The sequence below is a fragment of the Pholis gunnellus genome (assembly GCF_910591455.1).
Source record: "Pholis gunnellus genome assembly, chromosome: 10".
Taxonomy (NCBI): domain Eukaryota; kingdom Metazoa; phylum Chordata; class Actinopteri; order Perciformes; family Pholidae; genus Pholis; species Pholis gunnellus.
The window spans coordinates 13565761-13589527 of NC_136537.1; the positions used below are offsets into that span (position 1 = coordinate 13565761).

The 23767-nt window shown below is 42.3% G+C and overlaps 5 protein-coding genes and 1 pseudogene across 6 annotated transcripts; all 6 read left to right on the plus strand.

Moving 5' to 3' along the window:
* Positions 1–561: 561 nt before the first annotated feature.
* On the plus strand, positions 562–2970 carry LOC306702616 (protocadherin gamma-A5-like; the record flags this gene model as incomplete). The annotated part of the gene is made up of 1 exon (XM_079168256.1): positions 562–2970. The coding sequence occupies one exon, from the start codon at positions 562–564 to the stop codon at positions 2968–2970; it is 2409 nt and encodes an 802-aa protein (XP_079024382.1).
* A 616-nt stretch (positions 2971–3586) lies between these two features.
* Positions 3587–6025, plus strand: LOC306701789 (protocadherin gamma-A1-like; the record flags this gene model as incomplete). The annotated part of the gene is made up of 1 exon (XM_079167201.1): positions 3587–6025. One exon carries the CDS (start codon positions 3587–3589, stop codon positions 6023–6025), a length of 2439 nt encoding a protein of 812 aa, XP_079023327.1.
* A 1272-nt stretch (positions 6026–7297) lies between these two features.
* LOC306702617 (protocadherin beta-3-like) lies at positions 7298–13016 on the plus strand (the record flags this gene model as incomplete). The annotated part of the gene is made up of 2 exons (XM_079168257.1): positions 7298–9605; positions 11626–13016. The coding sequence occupies 2 exons, from the start codon at positions 7298–7300 to the stop codon at positions 13014–13016; spliced, it is 3699 nt and encodes a 1232-aa protein (XP_079024383.1).
* An 815-nt stretch (positions 13017–13831) lies between these two features.
* On the plus strand, positions 13832–16243 carry LOC306702619 (protocadherin beta-16-like; the record flags this gene model as incomplete). The annotated part of the gene is made up of 1 exon (XM_079168259.1): positions 13832–16243. The coding sequence occupies one exon, from the start codon at positions 13832–13834 to the stop codon at positions 16241–16243; it is 2412 nt and encodes an 803-aa protein (XP_079024385.1).
* A 1096-nt stretch (positions 16244–17339) lies between these two features.
* Positions 17340–23733, plus strand: LOC306701788 (protocadherin beta-16-like; annotated as a pseudogene). The gene is made up of 2 exons: positions 17340–19718; positions 23651–23733. The product of its transcript is annotated as a protocadherin beta-16-like (transcript).
* LOC306702520 (protocadherin gamma-A10-like) lies at positions 20241–22757 on the plus strand (the record flags this gene model as incomplete). The annotated part of the gene is made up of 2 exons (XM_079168157.1): positions 20241–22628; positions 22731–22757. Exons 1-2 carry the CDS (start codon positions 20244–20246, stop codon positions 22755–22757), a joined length of 2412 nt encoding a protein of 803 aa, XP_079024283.1. The 5' UTR covers positions 20241–20243.
* Positions 23734–23767: the final 34 nt, after the last annotated feature.

Sequence of the window (23767 nt, forward strand, 5' to 3'; positions counted from 1 at the left end):
CACTTTTATTTCGTTAAATAATGAAAATGAAATAGCACATCTTAATTGTTTCCACATGTCTTTTGGCTTCATGCATTTTGCTCTCCCACTTTATCTCTTCTTGTCATCTTTAAACTACATTTTGCATTATCTTAATTCCAATTTTAATCTTACATATAAATGCACACTTTTAATTAAATATAACTCCTAAAAACATCTTAGCTGGCTCATACACACTCCGAATTGATATTCAAATAGTATTTCCCTGTCTTTAGTGACATCACTTGTTATTTTCATATCCGACTCTAAGGGCCGCTGTTGGTCTTTAAAACACATGAGAAGCTTTTGAAATGCAGCTACACCTCCAGTACTTATCTTAGTGTACCGCGGAGAGCAGGGCTTTCGGTCTTCATTTTCACCAATGATTTGTATAGGCTTCTAATGTATATGTTGTCACACTGTGGATTATAAACACATCAACAGAAGGACGATACGGAGTAATAGACCTTCTTTTTGCAAAATATTTTTCTGTGGAGTTTGTTGGATTGCTTCTGGAATATGCCTTTTATTAACAGTGAATCCATGATTACATGGCAAGTACGGGCCTTCATCCTTGTTTTTCTCATTGATGCGACAGTCAGTCAGATACGCTACTCTGTACCGGAGGAGATGAGAAAGGGCTCCTTTGTCGGAAATGTGGCCGAAGATTTAGGCATCGACGCTAAAAGACTGATGACAGGCGGTGCCCGAATTGTGAGCGGCGATAGAAGCGAGTATATTCGGCTGGATGGAGACAAAGGGATTCTTGTCGTGGGAGAAATAATAGATAGAGAGCAGCTCTGCGGGCAGTCAGCGCCCTGCAGCTTGAATTTTGAAATGATTATGATGAATCCAATGCAACTTCATAGCGTTGTAGTGGAAGTGTTGGATGTTAATGATAATGCCCCCGTGTTTCATGAGAAAGAAGTGCGTGTAGACATACTAGAATCTGCTCTCCCGGGAACCGAAATATTACAAGAGAGTGCCACCGACCCGGATGTTGGCATCAACGCTTTACACAGTTATACTTTACACCCAACAACACATTTTAATATTAAGGTCCTGTCCAGCCCAAATGGTCATAAATATGCGCAGTTGTATCTTTCTACTGCTTTAGACCGCGAGAAAGAGGAAAAGATGCTTCTCACGTTAACTGCTGTGGACGGTGGTGAACCACAACGATCAGGGACACTTAAAATCCATGTAACTGTCCGAGACACAAATGACAACGCTCCTATTTTTACTCAATCAATTTTCAAGGCGTCTGTTAAAGAAAATGTTCCAAAAGGAACCTTAGTAGTGAGCTTGAGCGCCACCGATGCAGATGAAGGGATGAATGGCCGTGTCACATACCACTTTAATCGCATGTCTAGTAATGTTGCTGAATTATTTAATCTAGATGAAAAGAGCGGCGATATAACTGTAAACGGTAGGATTGATTATGAGGAGAATAAAATATATGAAATTGGTGTACAAGCAAAAGACCAAGGTGGACAAAGCACATCAACAAATGTTATAATTGAGGTGACGGATGTAAACGACAATGCACCTGTAATAACCGTGACCTCGTTCTCTAGTGCCATCGCTGAGGATTCTCCCAGTGGAACTACTGTGGCTATCATAAACATCAAAGATCTAGATTCCGGAAAAAATGGCAAAGTAGACTGCTCAGTTAACGGAGATATCCCTTTTGCAATCCACTCATCTCTAAAGAATTATTATACTCTAATAACAAACGGTGTCCTTGACAGAGAGCGTAATCCTAATTACAATATCACTTTCACGGCTATGGATGAAGGGAGCCCACCACTGTCGACTAACAAGACAATAACACTTCGGGTGTCTGACGTAAATGATAACGCCCCCATGTTTGAACAGAGTTATTATGAAGCTAATGTCATGGAGAATAACGCCCCAGGATTATCTGTGTTTTCAGTTAAAGCACACGACTCTGACTCGGGGCAAAACGCACGAGTGTCTTACCTGCTGATTGATACTCAGATAAACGGTAACCCAATATCCACTTACATATCTGTTAATGCAGAAAGTGGAGTTATACAGGCAGTTCGATCATTTGACTATGAGCAACTTAAAACTCTAAATATTTTCGTAAAAGGACAGGATGGAGGTTCCCCGCCTTTAAGCAGCAATACCACAGTTAAAATAAATATCCAAGATCAGAACGACAACCCTCCTCAGGTTCTGTACCCAGTCCAGACTGGTGGCTCTCTGGTGGCTGAAATGGTGCCTCGTTCCGCAGATGTGAGCTATCTTGTCACTAAAGTGGTGGCTGTTGATGTGGACTCTGGACAGAATGCCTGGCTCTCCTATAAACTGCAGAAAGCCACAGACAGGGCGCTGTTTGAAGTGGGCTTACAGAATGGAGAAATAAGAACTATCCGCCAAGTCACTGATAAAGATGCTGTGAAACAAAGACTGACTGTTATAGTGGAGGACAACGGGCAGCCCTCTCGTTCAGCTACAGTCATTGTTAACGTGGCGGTGGCGGACAGCTTCCCTGAAGTGCTGTCTGAGTTCACTGACTTTACACAAGACAAGGAGTACAATGACAACCTGACTTTCTACTTAGTGTTGGCTTTGGCTGTAGTTTCCTTCCTCTTCATCACGTGTTTAGTGGTTATTATATCAGTGAAGATCTACAGATGGAGACAGTCTCGCGTCATGTATCACTCCAATCTCCCTGTGATTCCGTATTATCCACCACGTTACTCAGACACTTTGGGGACAGGGACTCTCCAACACGTGTACAACTACGAGGTGTGCAGGACGACTGACTCCAGAAAGAGTGACTGTAAATTCGGCATAGCCGGTAGTCAGAACGTGCTGATAATGGACCCCAGTTCTACAGGAACGATGCAGCGGATACAGAGTGAGAAGAGCATCCTGGATGAACCAGACTCTCCTTTAGAGGTGAGCCATTTGACATATTGATGTTCACATGTTATTATGTAAGTGCTTTTTCATTGGTCTTACCAAAGAGTGGATGCCCTTTGGTCTCATATGTGTGCATTAACTCATTAGCATTTGCAGAACCACTACTTGACATGTCATATTACTAGAGGCTAAATGTCCTTTGTGAATTGCTCCTTAATTCATTATGGAGCAGGAGCTTAGTGTGCTTTAAATGCAAGTACTTAATATCATCGTTCACCAGAATTGTTTTTGATTTACGTATCCACGGCTATATAGCAATTAGTCAAATGCAGATCCAAGTATTATATTGTTACTGTTGTAATTATTTTACACCAGGTATTGGCACGTTCTTTTTTTCATCATTCTTCTATTGTTCATGATATTCGTGCTTTGGGCAGTAAGCGACGCTGTTGGTCAGTGAAACAAGTGTTCAGAGTTGATTCCATGGAGGCTGAGCCCTCATTTTGCCGTTCAGACAGGGGAGGAGACAAACTGTGCTTAACAAGCAGGACTACGACCACAATTTCATTCGAAGCGAGGACTTTGAGACCAAAGGATTACTTGATTCAACTGGCTCTGTTTTCTCTGGATTGAATACAGCAGGTGTTTGCTGTCACATATTCTTATTTGTGTAATGGCGTTTGGAAAATCACCTTGCGAAAAAGGGCGTTTGAATTGCAGGTCAGTGTGGCCGTTTCTGCTGTTCTTTTGGTGTCTCAGTCACATCGTGTCCGGCCAAATCAGATATGCAATTCCAGAGGAGCTGAAAAAGGGGTCAGTTATCGGTAACGTGGCTCAAGACCTTGGTTTGGATGTGCAAAGGCTTCGTTCTGGCCGTGCCCGTATCGTGACAAGACAAAGCATCCAGTACACCGAGCTGAAAACAGACAAAGGCGTTTTAGTCGTGAACGAGAGAATAGACCGAGAGCAGCTTTGTGGAGACGTAACACCGTGCAGCTTCAGCTTTGAGGTGATTTTAGAAAATCCCATGGAATTACATCGTGTAACAGTAGAAATAATTGACATAAATGACAATTCTCCGACATTTAGGAAGAACGAAATAAAATTTGAAATAAGTGAATCTGCCACACTGGGCTCGCGCTTCTTGTTAGCCAGTGCAGAAGACGCAGATGTAGGCAGTAACGGTCTACAAAAATACATACTAACTACTAATGACATATTTGGTTTGAAGCAGCACTCAAGTCCAGATGGTCGAAAATATGCCGAGATGATCTTACAAAAACCGTTAGATAGAGAAAGCGAGCCACGAATATCATTGAAGCTCATCGCTGTTGACGGAGGAACCCCCCCTCGATCTGGTACAGTAAATATAGATATTATTGTGCTTGATGCTAATGATAATCCTCCCATTTTTAATCAGTCTCTCTACAGGGCTACTGTCTTTGAAAATGCATTAAAGGGCACCTATATCACGACAGTTAATGCAAGTGATGCAGACAGTGGATCACATGGTCTTATCACATTTAGATTTTCAAACATGAAAGAGCAGCTGGCTGACGTATTTAATTTGGACGAAATTACTGGAACCATAACACTTTTAGGGCAAGTGGATTATGAAAAAGATAAGAAATATGAAATAATGATTGAAGCGATGGACCAAGGAGGTCTGACCGATTCCAGTAAGGTGTTAATTGAGATTGTAGACGTCAACGATAATGCACCTGTCATAAATGTGATGTCATTTTCCAGCCCCGTGCCGGAGGATTCTCCCTCGGGTACCACAGTGGCAATTATTAATGTGATTGACGCAGACTCAGAGAAAAATGGCCAAATTGTTTGTTCAACAGACAGTAGCCTCCCATTTAAAATAAAATCAACATTAACTAATTACTATGCATTAGTAACAGACTCAGCTTTTGATAGAGAAATTGTACCGGAATATAACATAACTATCAGGGCAACCGATTCTGGCTCGCAGTCATTGTCAAGCACAACAACATTACGTTTGAGAATCTCTGATGTGAATGACAATGCCCCAGTATTTGATCAAATTAGCTACGTTGCTCATGTTCCAGAAAACAATTCCCCTGGGGTGTCTATCTTTTCCGTCAAAGCACTGGACATTGACTGGAATCAAAACGCTAGAATATCTTACTTTCTCGAAGAAACACAGATCAATGGCAGTCCGACCTCTTCTTACGTCTCCATAAATACTGAAACTGGAGCTCTCCATGCATTGAGGTCGTTTGATTATGAACAGATTAAACAACTCCAGCTGGTAGTAAAGGCACAGGATGGAGGCTCCCCTCCACTCAGTAGCAACGTGACTGTGAAAGTAATGATCCAGGACCAGAACGACAACCCTCCTCAGGTTCTGTACCCAGTCCAGACTGGTGGCTCTCTGGTGGCTGAAATGGTGCCTCGTTCAGCAGATGTGGGCTATCTGGTCACTAAAGTGGTGGCTGTTGATGTGGACTCTGGACAGAATGCCTGGCTCTCCTATAAACTGCAGAAAGCCACAGACAGGGCGCTGTTCGAAGTGGGCTTACAGAATGGAGAAATAAGAACTATCCGCCAAGTCACTGATAAAGATGCTGTGAAACAAAGACTGACTGTTATAGTGGAGGACAACGGGCAGCCCTCTCGTTCAGCTACAGTCATTGTTAACGTGGCGGTGGCGGATAGCTTCCCTGAAGTGATGTCTGAGTTCACTGACTTTACACAAGACAAGGAGTACAATGACAACCTGACTTTCTACTTAGTGTTGGCTTTGGCTGTAGTTTCCTTCCTCTTCATCACGTGTTTAGTGGTTATTATATCAGTGAAGATCTACAGATGGAGACAGTCTCGCGTCATGTATCACTCCAATCTCCCTGTGATTCCGTATTATCCACCACGTTACTCAGACACTTTGGGGACAGGGACTCTCCAACACGTGTACAACTACGAGGTGTGCAGGACGACTGACTCCAGAAAGAGTGACTGTAAGTTCGGCATAGCCGGTAGTCAGAACGTGCTGATAATGGACCCCAGTTCTACAGGAACGATGCAGCGGATACAGAGTGAGAAGAGCATCCTGGATGAACCAGACTCTCCTCTAGAGGTTAGTTAAATAATATAGCTTCGTCTCTGTTTAGCTCTTTTTCTTTCTGATATTTATCTTGTTACATTGATAGTGAACTGTTGTAAGACAAGGCATGTTTTTATGAAAAACTCATTTCATCAACAAGGCAAGTCAACGTGCTCTACATATAACATCAAAATCATCTAGACATAGTGCAAAAGAAACACAACCAACTTATATTAAAATGTAAACAGTCACTGGAGAGCGAAAAGAACACAATATAAAATCAAGTTGAAATACAACAAGACAGGTATAATCCAAGCTCTAGAGGAGAGCCTCGTTGATTAATTTCAGCACCATGGACAGCCCCTCATTTGTTATCGTTTGCTTCTGTATTCATACTAATAACACACTCCTTGTCTATCAGAACATTCTGAAACAATGATGTGCTGATACACTATTTTAGTTAGTAATGTTTTGTTTGCATAGACCAATATCACAAATTTCAAATACAATGACTTGAGGGGCTTTACAACATATGATACTTTGACCTTGCTTTGGATAAGAAAGAACTTCTCACATTGCTATTACTTCATTGCTTTGAAAGTTACTGATAAACGTTAGTGGCTCTCCTCTAAAGCTTTGTGTACTGTTAAATATACTAATATATGTTGTGTGTTCCGTCCCTCTTTAACTTCTATATTTACTACTATAGGCTGAACTCAACACTGTAGCCATTAACCGGTATCCATACGTTCAGCACTGCAGTGCTGGACAGCTCCTCACAATCTGACTGGTTTCGTAGCACTGCTCTTTATCTCTGGTTTTCTTTTTGTGGTTGGATTATGTGTGGAGTATTTGATTTTATGTCACATCCTGGGTTGCCATATTGCATCTATTATGTTTTTCGTTGCAGTACATTTTTCTGTGTTTCTGTCGGTCCCCACGTTAGATTGAATAGATTTTTTTTCAATGTGCAGTTGGCCCGATTCTTTCCTCCGTTTGAACTCTAAGGGACGCTGTTGATCAGTAAAACAGAGTGTGGTGTTGTTTGGACTATGAGGAGAGAGGAGGAGAGAAAGAGGAGAGGGAGAAACGCTGTCTTTCATACAAGGAGGCGTTCGGCAGAAATACAGTTGCTTTGACACGGCATTTGTTTTGTTTGATTGTAATCGAACAGTGTAGATCGCGTCTGAGTGGCTGTGGAATATAAATTGCTGCTACATTTGGGATTTTACTCTAAACGACATGGGGACACGCCAGCAACGATGTGGGAAATGGCCGTTGTGTTGGACAAGGCAACTGTTCATTTTTGTCTTCATGACTTCCACCATCAACGGTCAAATCCGTTATTCAATACCGGAGGAGATGAAGAAGGGCTCTCTTATCGGTAATGTAGCACAAGACCTTGGTTTGGATCTGAAAAGGCTCCGTTCTGGGCGGGCCCGTATCGTGACCGGAGAAAACAATCAGTACACGGAGCTAAAGACAGACAAAGGGATTCTAGTCGTGAATGAGAGAATCGACCGAGAAGAGCTCTGTGGAGACGTTACACCGTGTAGCTTCAGCTTCGAGATTATTTTGGAAAATCCAATAGAACTGCACAGGGTGATAGTCGAAATATTAGACGTAAATGACCATGCGCCGACTTTCAAAAATAATGTCATTAATCTAGAAATAAGTGAATCTGCAACAGTGGGATCTCATTTTGACTTAGAAAGCGCCTATGACCCCGATGTAGGGATTCACAGCTTGCAAAAATATGTTTTAACGCCTGATGACAATTTCGTTTTGAAGCAACACTCCAACAGTGATGGAGTCCGATTCGCTGTAATGATTTTACAGAAGCCACTCGACAGAGAGTTGAATCCACACCTCTCTCTAAAGCTGATTGCAGTAGACGGAGGAACTCCACAGCGATCTGGTACAGTAAACGTAGAGATCACTGTTCTTGATGCCAATGATAATCCTCCCGTATTTAATCAATCACTTTACACTGCTACTGTGACAGAAAATGCACCCGTAGGCACATATATTACGACTGTGAATGCTTCAGATGTTGACAGTGGGTCTAATGGCTTGGTCACATATGCTTTTTCTAATGTAAAGGGAAACTCTGGCGAAAAATTTGCACTTGACAGTTTATCAGGGAAAATAACTGTTGCTGATAATATTGATTTCGAAAAAGACAAAAAATACGAAATAAGAGTGATCGCCAAAGACCAGGGTGGCCTAAGTGATGCAACCAAAGTTGTGATTGAGGTCACTGACATAAATGATAATGCTCCAGTTATAAATATAATGTCATACTCCAGCTTGATATCAGAGGATGTCCCTCCAGGCACGACTATAGCTGTGTTTAATGTTAAAGATGCAGACTCTGAAAGAAACGGTCAGATAACGTGCTCAATAGATTCTTATCTTCCTTTTAAAATCCAGTCTTCTTTGACTAATTATTACAATTTGCTCTCAAACGTACCCTTTGATCGTGAAACGAAACCAGAATACAACATAACCATAACTGTAACCGATTCAGGGTCACCTCCTCTTTCTACTAAAACAACTTTACACCTTAAGATTTCTGATGTTAACGATAATGCTCCGCTCTTTACTAAACCGAATTATTCTGCATTCATCACTGAAAATAATGTCCCTGGCATGCCAATATTCGGTGTGAGCGCCCGAGATTCGGACTGGAATCAAAACGCAAGAATATCGTACTTTCTAGAGGACACACAGATCAGTGGCAGCCCAGTTTCTTCTTATGTGTCCGTAAACTCTGAAACTGGGGTTCTTCACGCAGTGCGCTCATTTGATTATGAGCAGATCAAGCAGCTTGTATTCACTGTCAAAGCGCAGGATGGAGGCTCCCCTCCACTCAGTAGCAATGTGACTGTGAAAGTACTGATCCAGGACCAGAACGACAACCCTCCTCAGGTTCTGTACCCAGTCCAGACTGGTGGCTCTCTGGTGGCTGAAATGGTGCCTCGTTCAGCAGATGTGGGCTATCTGGTCACTAAAGTGGTGGCTGTTGATGTGGACTCTGGACAGAATGCCTGGCTCTCCTATAAACTGCAGAAAGCCACAGACAGGGCGCTGTTTGAAGTGGGCTTACAGAATGGAGAAATAAGAACTATCCGCCAAGTCACTGATAAAGATGCTGTGAAACAAAGACTGACTGTTATAGTGGAGGACAACGGGCAGCCCTCTCGTTCAGCTACAGTCACTGTTAACGTGGCGGTGGCGGACAGCTTCCCTGAAGTGCTGTCTGAGTTCACTGACTTTACACAAGACAAGGAGTACAACGACAACCTGACTTTCTACTTAGTGTTGGCTTTGGCTGTAGTTTCCTTCCTCTTCATCACGTGTTTAGTGGTTATTATATCAGTGAAGATCTACAGATGGAGACAGTCTCGCGTCATGTATCACTCCAATCTCCCTGTGATTCCGTATTATCCACCACGTTACTCAGACACTTTGGGGACAGGGACTCTCCAACACGTGTACAACTACGAGGTGTGCAGGACGACTGACTCCAGAAAGAGTGACTGTAAATTCGGCGGAGCCGGTAGTCAGAACGTGCTGATAATGGACCCCAGTTCTACAGGAACGATGCAGCGGATACAGAGTGAGAAGAGCATCCTGGACGAACCAGACTCTCCTTTAGAGGTTGGCTTTGTCTTTTTATAAAGTTATATGAGTCTGCAATTCAGTGTTATTTTTTATAAATACTTACATAAAGTAACTATAACTATTCAAATACCGTAGTTGTTCATGATTTCACATCAGTTATCTGAGCATTCGTATTTTATGAATTAAAAGTAGAGTGAAATTTTGAAAATACTTAAGTTTACATTTAGTGTCAATAATACTTGTCCTTAAGCATTTCGTAAAACTGAACGAATATTAAATTCACAGTGACAATTAATCAACCTCACATACACAGATTTAAACTCGAAGAGTGAAACATGCTGTCTTTTTGTTGCCTCAATAATTGTCAGTGCTTGTCAGCACCATGGATATAGAGCAACATTGAGGACGCTTTACATATTTTGTATCTTCACATTTAGAATATCTTGTCTTGCTGTGTTCGTAAAGCTGTGTGTGTGTGTGTGTGTGTGTGTGTGTGTGTGTGTGTGTGTGTGTGTGTGTGTGTGTGTGTGTGTGTGTGTGTGTGTGTGTGTGTGTGTGTGTGTGTGTGTGTGTGTGTGCGCTCGCGCGATAATTTGCTGATGTGCACAGGGATAGGTTTATGCTTTTGTTAGTAATTAACGTGTAAACATGATGAACATACTTGAAACTATTAACCCCTTAAATACCAGCCTTGTACTGTGTAGACCAACGCTTCCAACTCACGGGGACGCTGTTGACCAGGCTGCTGAGATTTCAGTGCTCATTGCAGCAGTACCTCCCCCATCATCTCAAAATGTTACAGAGAAAGAGAGACAAAAACGAATTGAAGGGCACGTTATAGAAGAGGGAGATGATCGAACACGGAGATACCAGGCGTGTTGTCAGCATTGTTGGGAGCGTTGATTCTGGAATATTTTACTGACATGTGTGTCTAAAATCCTTTCACTGGATACCGTATTTTATTTTTTTTATTTTTTTTGTGGACTGGAAAATGTCGGACGGAACAATGACACGGGAAGTCGGACTACTGGTGTTAATCTCTGTTGCTGCTCTCAGCTCGGTTTTCGGGCAGGTCAGCTACTCTATTCCTGAGGAAATGGCAAAGGGGTCTTTGGTCGGTAACATAGCGCAGGATTTAGGTTTAGATGTGAAGCGGCTGAAATCAGGGAAAGCACGTATATACACCGGAGAAGGTACAGAATACATCGAACTGAATAAAGAAAGGGGAGTCCTTGTAATCAAAGAGCGGATAGACAGAGAAGCGCTCTGTGGTCAGACGACGCCCTGTGCTCTTGATTTTCAAATAATTTTGGAGAATCCTATGCAATTTTACAGCATCACTGTCGAGATCACTGATAGTAACGATAACTCTCCCGGGTTTAAAAACAATAAAATGAAATTTGAAATTAGTGAAACGGCTCAAATTGGATCAAAATTTCTCTTAGAAAAGGCTGCTGACGTCGATGTGGGAATTAATGGGCTCCAGGGCTATTCACTCAGTTCAAGCGACACATTCACTTTAAACCCTTATAGAATTGGCAGCAGTAGGAATGTTGAGATGGTTTTGAAGAAGCATCTTGACCGAGAGAAGCAGGAGCAGTTGTCTTTAGTATTGACTGCTTTAGATGGTGGCGACCCGCAGCTCTCTGGAACGATGCAAATTGTCATTACTGTCTTGGACGCAAACGACAATGCACCTGTTTGTATTCAAGCAGAGTATAAAACTAACGTGAAAGAAAGCGCGTTGAAAGGAGCTGTTCTAACAACGGTCAGCGCAACTGATGCAGATGAAGGTCCACATGGGCACATACAATACACAATCTCTAATATTCCAGATAGCGCACTTGAACTGTTTTATGTTGATAAAGAAAATGGCGTGGTTACGTTAATGGGACAGCTTGATTATGAGAAATTTCGCCATTATGAGATAGACGTCCAAGCATCAGATAACGGTGGTAACTCAGACGTGTGCAAAGTTGTAATTGAGGTGTTGGACACAAACGACAACCCACCAGCTATTAATATTATGTCAACGTCATCCAGTATATCTGAGGATGTTAGGCCAGGCACTGTTCTGACAATGATGAACGTTCAGGATCCAGATTCTGATGAAAATGGAAAAGTCCACTGCGTTTTAAATGAAAATGCTCATTTTACAATTATGTCAACGTCAAATAATTTCTTTACTTTAGTGACAGAAGGTGATTTAGACAGAGAGACAGCATCACAGTATAATATCACTGTGACCTGCTCTGATGAGGGAGTGCCCTCCCTCTCCAGCAGCGTCATTCTCACCTTACAAATTTCTGATGTGAATGATAACGCGCCTGTCTTTGAGAGGAGCTCATATGAGGCCTATATTGTAGAAAACAACACACCAGGTCTCTCTATATTCACAGTGAAAGCCAGAGACGCTGACTGGAACCAGAACGCCCGTGTTTCTTACATACTGGAGGACTCCTCTGTTAACGGAGTGCCAGTCTCCTCATATGTGTCCGTTAGTGCTGATAGTGGAGTCATCCATGCAGTGCGCTCTTTTGATTACGAGCAGATCAAAGACTTCCACTTCCGCGTCAAAGCGCAGGATGGAGGCTCCCCTCCACTCAGTAGCAATGTGACTGTGAAAGTACTGATCCAGGACCAGAACGACAACCCTCCTCAGGTTCTGTACCCAGTCCAGACTGGTGGCTCTCTGGTGGCTGAAATGGTGCCTCGTTCAGCAGATGTGGGCTATCTGGTCACTAAAGTGGTGGCTGTTGATGTGGACTCTGGACAGAATGCCTGGCTCTCCTATAAACTGCAGAAAGCCACAGACAGGGCGCTGTTTGAAGTGGGCTTACAGAATGGAGAAATAAGAACTATCCGCCAAGTCACTGATAAAGATGCTGTGAAACAAAGACTGACTGTTATAGTGGAGGACAACGGGCAGCCCTCTCGTTCAGCTACAGTCATTGTTAACGTGGCGGTGGCGGACAGCTTCCCTGAAGTGCTGTCTGAGTTCACTGACTTTACACAAGACAAGGAGTACAATGACAACCTGACTTTCTACTTAGTGTTGGCTTTGGCTGTAGTTTCCTTCCTCTTCATCACGTGTTTAGTCGTTATTATATCAGTGAAGATCTACAGATGGAGACAGTCTCGCGTCATGTTTCACTCCAATCTCCCTGTGATTCCGTATTATCCACCACGTTACTCAGACACTTTGGGGACAGGGACTCTCCAACACGTGTACAACTACGAGGTGTGCAGGACGACTGACTCCAGAAAGAGTGACTGTAAATTCGGCAGAGCCGGTAGTCAGAACGTGCTGATAATGGACCCCAGTTCTACAGGAACGATGCAGCGGATACAGAGTGAGAAGAGCATCCTGGATGAACCAGACTCTCCTTTAGAGGTTAGAAATTAAGATTGTTTTACAGTGAAAGTTACATAAAAATTAACAAATCACAAAACAATGTTGAAATGTAAAGATAACTTACATTGATATAAAGCAAATTTGAATATTATGTTTGCTTGGACAATTCGTGCTTCAACATCAAGGATAGTATTGCAGTTGTTTGCATCGCTCTTTGATAATGTTTGTTATGTCTTCATATTTGATTCGTATTTGGTTTTGGATGAGCTAGATTATTGATTCAGATTTTTTTTCAGAGAATATTTGTTTACTCCTGCTGAGTTTATACTTAAAAAGATTGTTGTATTTGATCCACTATATATATTTTTATTTTCCAATTACCTCCGTTGTTAAACATGATAGGCCTGAATTTGATATTTCGACAAACTTCTTGGAGGCTTAAAATACAGCTTTTTGAGTCAGGAATTTACAGTCTTATTTAATCTCTCAACATTGATTTCAAGGCACAGCGTTGAATGTTAATTGTCATACCTCGTCTACCAGCTGACAGGCCTAAATACTTTTCCATTTCCACAGATGTATGTAGTACATTAGATTGAACTCTTAGGGCCGCTGTTGGCCAGTATGTGATAAATGTAGGACATGTTTCTGCAGTACCTCCCCATCGTCTTTTTTCTTCTTAAATCAGAGGGAATCAGACACGCAGTGTGAATAGTACAAAGTAAGAGAGCAGCATTCTTCGACACGGACAGATGCAGTTAACTGTAATCGATAAATTACTTCAAATTGTTTTATATACAGAGGAAGTACATCGGATTATCTTTCCAATGGATATAGGATTGTAACGGGACTTGTGTTGCATGGAAATGGCGGACAGAACAATGGGGCTGCAAGTGCTGTTGTTTATATCAATCCTTTCTCTTACATCGGTGATCGGACAGGTCAGCTACTCCATTCCTGAGGAAATGTCGAAAGGGTCAGTAATTGGTAACATTGCTCAAGATTTAGGATTAGACAGAAAAAGACTGACATCAGGCAAAGCTCGTATTTTTACAGGAGACAGCGCAGAGTACATCGAGCTGGACAGAGAGCGAGGAGTCCTCCTCATCAAAGAGAAAATAGACAGAGAGGCGCTCTGTGGACAGACGACGCCCTGTGCTTTGCATTTTCAGGTTATTTTAGAAAACCCTATGGAATTATACGCCGTTGCTGTCGAAATCACAGATAAAAATGACAACACCCCAATATTTGAAAAATCCGAAATGAAATTCAAAATTAGTGAATCTGCTGTAATAGGAGCTAAATTCTTGTTAGAGAGGGCAATAGATCCCGATGTTGGCATGAATAGTCTACAGAGTTATTTTCTGACAAAAACAGATCATTTTGTTCTGAAATTGAAAGATCAGCCCGACGGAGAAAAGATAGTTGAAATGGTTTTACAAAAATCACTTGATAGAGAAAGACAAGAGGAGATATTTCTAGTGTTAACTGCGGTTGACGGAGGGGAACCAAACCTATCTGGCACAGCACAGATACATGTGACAGTGCTTGATGCCAATGACAATGCACCGGTCTTTACAAAGACGGCTTATAAAGCTACAATACCTGAGAACGCCCCGAAAGGTACAGTCATAACCAGGGTCAGTGCTTCAGATGCTGATAAAGGATCAAATTCAAAGATTACATATTCCATATCCAACACAGCTGCAGATGTACGACACATGTTTGAAATTAATGAGTTAAATGGGGATTTGATCTCGAAAAGTAACGTAGATTATGAAAAGGCACGTTACTATCAGATACATGTGCAAGCCAGTGACGAAGGAGGGCTGACAGATTCTTGTAAGATTACGGTTGAAGTGATAGATATTAATGATAACAAGCCAGTTATTAATATAATGTCCCAGACTAATCTAATTCCAGAGGACTCTAAACCAGCAACAGTTGTGACTATGGTAAATGTTCAGGACTTAGATTCCGGAGATAATGGCAAAGTTAACTGCGCAATAAATGATCAGATTCCTGTTACACTGAAGCCAACATCAAATAATTTCTTTAACCTCGTGACAGACAGTGATTTAGACAGAGAGATTGCTTCCCAATATAATATAACGGTGACCTGTTCTGATGAGGGAGTGCCCTCGCTCTCCAGCAGCGTCACTCTCACCTTGCATATCTCTGATGTGAATGATAACGCGCCTGTCTTTGAGAGGAGCTCATATGAGGCCTACATTGTAGAAAACAACACACCAGGTCTCTCTATATTTACAGTGAAAGCCAGAGACGCTGACTGGAACCAGAATGCCCGTGTTTCTTACATACTGGAGGACTCCTCTGTTAACGGAGTGCCAGTCTCCTCATATGTGTCCGTTAGTGCTGATAGTGGCGTCATCCATGCAGTGCGCTCTTTTGACTACGAGCAGATCAAAGATTTCCACTTTCGTGTCAGAGCGCAGGATGGAGGCTCCCCTCCACTCAGTAGCAATGTGACTGTGAAAGTAATGATCCAGGACCAGAACGACAACCCTCCTCAGGTTCTGTACCCAGTCCAGACTGGTGGCTCTCTGGTGGCTGAAATGGTGCCTCGTTCAGCAGATGTGGGCTATCTGGTCACTAAAGTGGTGGCTGTTGATGTGGACTCTGGACAGAATGCCTGGCTCTCCTATAAACTGCAGAAAGCCACAGACAGGGCGCTGTTTGAAGTGGGCTTACAGAATGGAGAAATAAGAACTATCCGCCAAGTCACTGATAAAGATGCTGTGAAACAAAGACTGACTGTTATAGTGGAGGACAACGGGCAGCCCTCTCGTTCAGCTACAGTCATTGTTAACGTGGCGGTGGCGGACAGCTTCCCTGAAGTGCTGTCTGAGTTCACAGACTTTACACAAGACAAGGAGTACAATGACAATCTGACTTTCTACTTAGTGTTGGCTTTGGCTGTAGTTTCCTTCCTCTTCATCACGTGTTTAGTGGTTATTATATCAGTGAAGATCTACAGATGGAGACAGTCTCGCGTCATGTATCACTCCAATCTCCCTGTGATTCCGTATTATCCACCACGTTACTCAGACACTTTGGGAACAGGGACTCTCCAACACGTATACAACTACGAGGTGTGCAGGACGACTGACTCCAGAAAGAGTGACTGTAAATTCGGCGGAGCCGGTAGTCAGAACGTGCTGATAATGGACCCGAGTTCTACAGGAACGATGCAGCGGATACAAAGTGAGAAGAGCATCCTGGATGAACCAGACTCTCCTTTAGAGGTGGGTTATTGATCCATCATTGTTTACACACATCACCACGCTACAGTTACAATGATTTCTTAGACCACAGATATATCTTGGTTTCATGACTTGTCTCACTGCCTGCTCAGAGGGCATCTTCAGCACCAATAGTGATGGACAGCTCCTCTCAGTGTTGAGTGACTGTTTTGAGAACGAGTCAGTGAAGAAATGCACACCCTAAAAGCCTATGCTGATACATGTTACCAGATGTTAACGTTTTTTGTACTGCTTTTAGTTTTTCGGGTCGGTTGTAACGAAAATGTCTATGGACTTTTTGCTTCCAGCTCTTTTTTTTCTCTCTTTTATTTCGTTATGAAGGGAAATAATGAAAAAGAAAAAGTACATTGTAAGTGCTTCCACGAATCACGTCTTGTACCTGTATGCATTTTGGTCTCCCAGTTTATCTCTTCTTGTCACTTAAAACCCGTATAAGCTACATTTTGCTTATTTTCACTCTGAACTGATATTCAAATAGTTTTTCCCTGTCTTTTGTGACATCACTTGTTATTTCATATCTGACTCTAAGGGCCGCTGTTGGTCTTTTAAACACATGTGAAGCGTTTGAAATGCAGCTACACCTCCAGTATTTATCGTAGTGTTCCGGTGAGAACAGCGCTTTCGGTCTTCATTTTTGCTAATTATTTTTATTATAGGCTTCTAATGTATACGTTGTCACTCTGTGACAGACAGATGGATATTTAACCATTTTTCTGATGTTTCACTTAATCCAAATATACCTTCGTAAATATTTTTGTTGTCATGTTTTTCAAATGTCTTTGTTGTGGTTGCGTCAGTAAGACATCATGTAGTTTGGTCAGTTGAACAGAGAGGGACGCTCTTGGCCATCGAGTTGCTCATGAAGAATTAGTTGCAGTACCTCCCCTATACCTCAACATATTACATAGAGGCAGAGTTAACAGTCGGGACTGCCACGGCTGGACGGAACAATGCGATTTCTTTGTTCCACAATTTAGGATAAATGCTTTCTTTGGGACCATATACCTGTATCCTTTTGTCAAAACCGTGAACCTGGGGCGAAGCAACTGAGGATTTTCTAATTTTCTTCACTGAAGTGTCGACCGGAACGATGGAATGGCAAGTGCTGTTGTTTATCTCGCTGCTGTCTCTCAGTGTTGTGCACGGGCAAGTCAGCTACTCCATTCCCGAGGAAATGGCAAAGGGGGCTTTAATAGGCAATATAGCCCAGGATTTGGGTTTAGGTGTGGAAAGACTGAAGTCCGGTAAAGCTCGTATTTATACTGGTAACACTGAGGAATATATTGAGCTGAAGAGAGAAAGAGGAGTCCTCCTTATTAAAGGCAGAATTGACAGAGAAGCGCTATGCGGTCAAACAATGCCATGCGCACTCCATTTTCAAATGATCCTGGAAAATCCAATGGAGTTTTACACGGTTACTGTCGAAATTACCGATATAAATGACAACCCTCCGACGTTTGAAAAAAGTGAGATGAAATATGAAATTAGCGAATTAACCCCCTCTGGAGCTCGATTTGTCTTAGAGAAAGCAATAGACGATGATGTTGGTGTAAACGGTCTGGACAGCTACGCCCTGAAACCAAGCGATAATTTCGTTTTGAAAACCATCAGCCGAGGTGATGGGACTAAACATGTCGAGATGGTTTTACAGAAACCATTAGACCGAGAACAACATGAGCATATATCATTAACACTAACCGCTCTGGATGGTGGTGAACCACAGCTTTCTGGGACGATGCATATTATCATAACTGTGTTAGATGTCAATGACAACCCGCCTGTTTGTTCTAAACCGGAATACAAAGCAGGCGTTACAGAGAATGCTCCTGTTGGCACTGTAATAACCACTGTAAGGGCTACAGACATAGATAAAGGCAATAACGGAATAGTAACATACATGATTTCAAAATCTGGAGCAGCGGGTCTCTTTGAAATTGATGCCAACAATGGGTTATTGACTCTAACTGGAAATGTAGATTATGAAAAAAGGAGACTTTATGAGCTAGATGTTAAAGTGTCCGATCAGGGAGGATTATCAGACGCATGTAAGGTGATTGTGGACGTGACAGATACAAATGATAACCCTCCGACCATTAACATCATGTCTAACTCAAACACAGTATCTGAGAACATGAAACCGGGAACGGTTGTAACAATGCTTAATATACAAGATGCGGACTCGAATGATAACGGGAAAGTAATGTGTATTTTAAACGAAAATATTCCCTTTGCCATTAAATCAACAACAAATAATTTCTTTACGGTTATAACAGACAGTGATTTAGACAGAGAGACAGCCTCTCAGTATAATATCACTGTGACCTGCTCTGATGAGGGAGTGCCCTCCCTCTCCAGCAGCGTCACTCTCACCTTACAGATCTCTGATGTGAATGATAACGCGCCTGTCTTTGAGAGGAGCTCATATGAGGCCTTCATTGTAGAAAACAACACACCAGGTCTCTCTATATTCACAGTGAAAGCCAGAGACGCTGACTGGAACCAGAACGCCCGTGTTTCTTACATACTGGATGACTCCTCTGTTAACGGAGTGCCAGTCTCCTCATATGTGTCCGTTAGTGCTGATAGTGGAGTCATCCATGCAGTGCGCTCTTTTGACTACGAGCAGATCAAAGATTTCCACTTCCGCGTCAAAGCGCAGGATGGAGGCTCCCCTCCACTCAGTAGCAACGTGACTGTGAAAGTACTGATCCAGGACCAGAACGACAACCCTCCTCAGGTTCTGTACCCAGTCCAGACTGGAGGCTCTCTGGTGGCTGAAATGGTGCCTCGTTCAGCAGATATGGGCTATCTGGTCACTAAAGTGGTGGCTGTTGATGTGGACTCTGGACAGAATGCTTGGCTCTCCTATAAACTGCAGAAAGCCACAGACAGGGCGCTGTTTGAAGTGGGCTTACAGAATGGAGAAATAAGAACTATCCGCCAAGTCACTGATAAAGATGCTGTGAAACAAAGACTGACTGTTATAGTGGAGGACAACGGGCAGCCCTCTCGTTCAGCTACAGTCATTGTTAACGTGGCGGTGGCGGACAGCTTCCCTGAAGTGCTGTCTGAGTTCACTGACTTTACACAAGACAAGGAGTACAATGACAACCTGACTTTCTACTTAGTGTTGGCTTTGGCTGTAGTTTCCTTCCTCTTCATCACGTGTTTAGTGGTTATTATATCAGTGAAGATCTACAGATGGAGACAGTCTCGCGTCATGTATCACTCCAATCTCCCTGTGATTCCGTATTATCCACCACGTTACTCAGACACTTTGGGGACAGGGACTCTCCAACACGTGTACAACTACGAGGTGTGCAGGACGACTGACTCCAGAAAGAGTGACTGTAAGTTCGGCGGAGCCGGTAGTCAGAACGTGCTGATAATGGACCCCAGTTCTACAGGAACGATGCAGCGGATACAGAGTGAGAAGAGCATCCTGGATGAACCAGACTCTCCTTTAGAGGTCAGACTTTTTTAATACCGTGAAATTGTTTATCTATGTTGAAATGTGTAATTATGATAACCTAAACTGTACACCTGATGTTTGTTTTATTCAACAATGTCTTCCTGTAGTCGTTCGTAAAGTTCGAGATATTACTTAGATTGTTTGTAACTACATTCCAAGATTGTTCACACTGAGTACTGCTGAGTTGAATTTTAGTCAGTTTTCTGCAGTTTTATAGTATGGACTCTTAGGGCCGCTGTTGACCAGAGTGTTGTTGAATGAGGGCAGGGTTATAGCAGCACCTCCCATGTAACATCGAGACAGTACAGAGAGACCACGAAGAGCAAAGAGCGGACATTTCTGGTTGTTGAACATTTTTTATTAACAAAGAGGATACATTTCGGTATACAATACATTTGCATCCGATGAGTGGATTATGCAGCTGTTCATTTGAGTTTTGACATTGGAATTTGAGGAGGAATCTGTTTTTGTTTCGAATAAAATCAGACTGTGGAGCCTCACTGGGGAAAATCGGAAAGAACAATGAATCGGCAAGTGCTGCTGTTTATCTCTCTCCTTTCCCTCTACTCTGTGTTCGGCCAGGTCAGCTACTCTATTCCGGAGGAAATGTCGAAAGGCTCTCTAGTGGGAAATATTGCGCAAGATTTGGGTTTAGAAATAAATCGTTTGGTGTCCGGCAAAGCTAGGATATATACGAGGAACAGCGACGAGTACGTCGAGCTGAACAGAGAAAGGGGAGTCCTCCTCGTGAAAGAGAGAATCGACAGAGAGGTGTTGTGTACAGAGACGGCGCTTTGCGCGTTAAATCTTCAGATTATTTTGGAGAATCCGATGGAATTTTACAGCGTTACAGTCCAGATTACAGATATTAATGATAATGCGCCAACCTTTGAAAAAAGTGAGATGAAATTCAAAATTAGCGAGTCGGCGATCCCCGGAGCAAAATTTGTTCTCGAGAGGGCTGTGGATCTTGATGAAGGAATTAATGATCTTAAACACTATGAATTAAAACCAACAGATCATTTTGCTTTAAAACTCCACCATAACGCAAATGTTTATACAAATGTTGAGATGGTGCTACAGAAGCCTTTAGACCGAGAGAAACAAGAGCAGATATCTCTTGTGTTAACGGCTGTAGATGGTGGAGAGCCGCAGATGTCAGGAACAATGCTGATTGTTATTACAGTTTTAGACGCTAATGATAATGCCCCCGTTTTTACGCAGCCAACATACAAGGCTACAGTTCATGAGAACTCACCTAAAGGAACAGTTGTTGCCACTGTTTCAGCCTCAGATGCAGATCAGGGTTCAAACGGTAAAATAACATATTCAATCACAAATACGTTAGACAATGTCAGGAAGGCATTTGAGGTGAATTATGAAAACGGTGAGGTTTCATTAATTGGCGATATTGACTTCGAAAAGTCAAGACACTTTCAAATAAATGTACTTGCTAGTGATGATGGAGGACTCACAGATTCATGTAAGTTAATTGTTGATGTGCAAGACATGAATGACAACAAGCCTGAAATTAACATAATGTCGAAATCAAATGTTATATCAGAGGATGCCAAACTCAATACAGTCGTTACAATGATAAATATTGAGGATCTAGATTCAGAAGAAAACGGAAACGTTAAATGTTTCATCTGCGAGAACGTACCATTCAATTTAAAAACATCAACAAATAATTTCTATAGTTTAGTGACTGACAGTGAATTAGACAGAGAGACAGCCTCTGAATATAATATCACTGTGACTTGCTCTGATGAGGGAGTGCCCTCCCTCTCCAGCAGCGTCACTCTCACCTTACAGATCTCTGATGTGAATGATAACGCGCCTGTCTTTGAGAGGAGCTCATATGAGGCCTTCATTGTTGAAAACAACACACCAGGTCTCTCTATATTCACAGTGAAAGCCAGAGACACTGACTGGAACCGGAACGCCCGTGTTTCTTACATACTGGAGGACTCCTCTGTTAACGGAGTGCCAGTCTCCTCATATGTGTCCGTTAGTGCTGATAGTGGAGTCATCCATGCAGTGCGCTCTTTTGACTACGAACAGATGAAAGATTTCCACTTCCGCGTCAAAGCGCAGGATGGAGGCTCTCCTCCACTCAGTAGCAATGTGACTGTGAAAGTACTGATCCAGGACCAGAATGACAACCCTCCTCAGGTTCTGTACCCAGTCCAGACTGGTGGCTCGCTGGTGGCTGAAATGGTGCCTCGTTCAGCAGATGTGGGCTATCTGGTCACTAAAGTGGTGGCTGTTGATGTGGACTCTGGACAGAATGCCTGGCTCTCCTATAAACTGCAGAAAGCCACAGACAGGGCGCTGTTTGAAGTGGGCTTACAGAATGGAGAAATAAGAACTATCCGCCAAGTCACTGATAAAGATGCTGTGAAACAAAGACTGACTGTTATAGTGGAGGACAACGGGCAGCCCTCTCGTTCAGCTACAGTCATTGTTAACGTGGCGGTGGCGGACAGCTTTCCTGAAGTGCTGTCTGAGTTCACAGACTTTACACAAGACAAGGAGTACAACGACAACCTGACTTTCTACTTGGTGTTGGCTTTGGCTGTAGTTTCCTTCCTCTTCATCACGTGTTTAGTGGTTATTATATCAGTGAAGATCTACAGATGGAGACAGTCTCGCATCATGTTTCACTCCAATCTCCCTGTGATTCCGTATTATCCACCACGTTACTCAGACACTTTGGGGACTGGGACTCTCCAACACGTGTACAACTACGAGGTGTGCAGGACGACTGACTCCAGAAAGAGTGACTGTAAGTTTGGCACAGTTGGTAGTCAGAACGTGCTGATAATGGACCCCAGTTATACAGGGACGATACAGCGGATACAGAGTGAGAAGAGCATCCTGGATGAACCAGACTCTCCTCTAGAGGTGAGTTTTTATGAATTTAGCTTCGTCTCTGTACCGTCATTTGTTTTTCAGTGTTTAATTGCAGTAATAGTCAAGTTTTCTACACTATTTCGGTATTTCCAGGACCATGGACAGCACCATGTCACCTAAATTCTCCACTATAGGCTTTATAATTATCCTCAGGCATGTGACTTTGACTTAGTTGCTTTATGTGTTAAAGCAAACTGATATCCCCCTTTAAAGGTTAGACTGCGTTCACCTTGTTTTTAATAGCAAACCTTTTATGGCTTCCAGCCACAAATAATGGAGAATGGCAATTTGTAACACTTAACATTTTTATCAATGCGTCTACCTATTCCACTTTATCGTTCAATTGTACAGAATTTCTATAGTAAATATATTTTGTTGGTATTTTTTTAATCAGCAATGTTTTTGAGTCACTTGTCTGGCTTTGGGGTAAGTTTTTGTGAAGGTATTTGATTGAATGTCCAAAAGGCTATTCCAGTATAGTTTCATTATATTTTATTTTAGATTGAGCATACAGTACATGTTTACTAGATGCATATCAAACACATGGTCTCATAATGATTCTTTTTTTTTTTTACCAATATAATACATCATATGTTTAAATTGGTACATGCAATATTTGTATCTGCATCAAAGGACGTATGATGGTCAGTAATGTCAGCCATGTTTACACTTTCATTTTTTCAGGACCTCAGACAGCGACATCTTATCTCTGCCCCCTCCATTTCCCATCCAGAAGTGTTTTTTTATTTATTTATTTTTTAATATTTTGGTAGTTCCTTTCCCCTTCGTTTCTAATGAGTTGTTTGTTTTCGTCTTATACTTTTGTTAAGATGTGGTTCGTATCTCTTACGGACACAATTGTATTGCTCAGAATCCACAGTAAAGTGAGAAACACTCTCCTTAAACAGTTGTAGTGGCATCTCACCGTGTTTTTTATGCTATTATTACCGTATTTCAAGTTACATGTTCTAGTATGTCTACTGGACCGACTACTTCACGTTTGTTCTCTGTAGTTTTGTGTTATGAACTCTAAGGGCCGCTGTTGACCAGAGTGTGCACGACTGAGAGTAATGCTGTAGCAGCACCTCCCATGTAACATCACCATAATGAAGAGATACACGAAGGGAAAG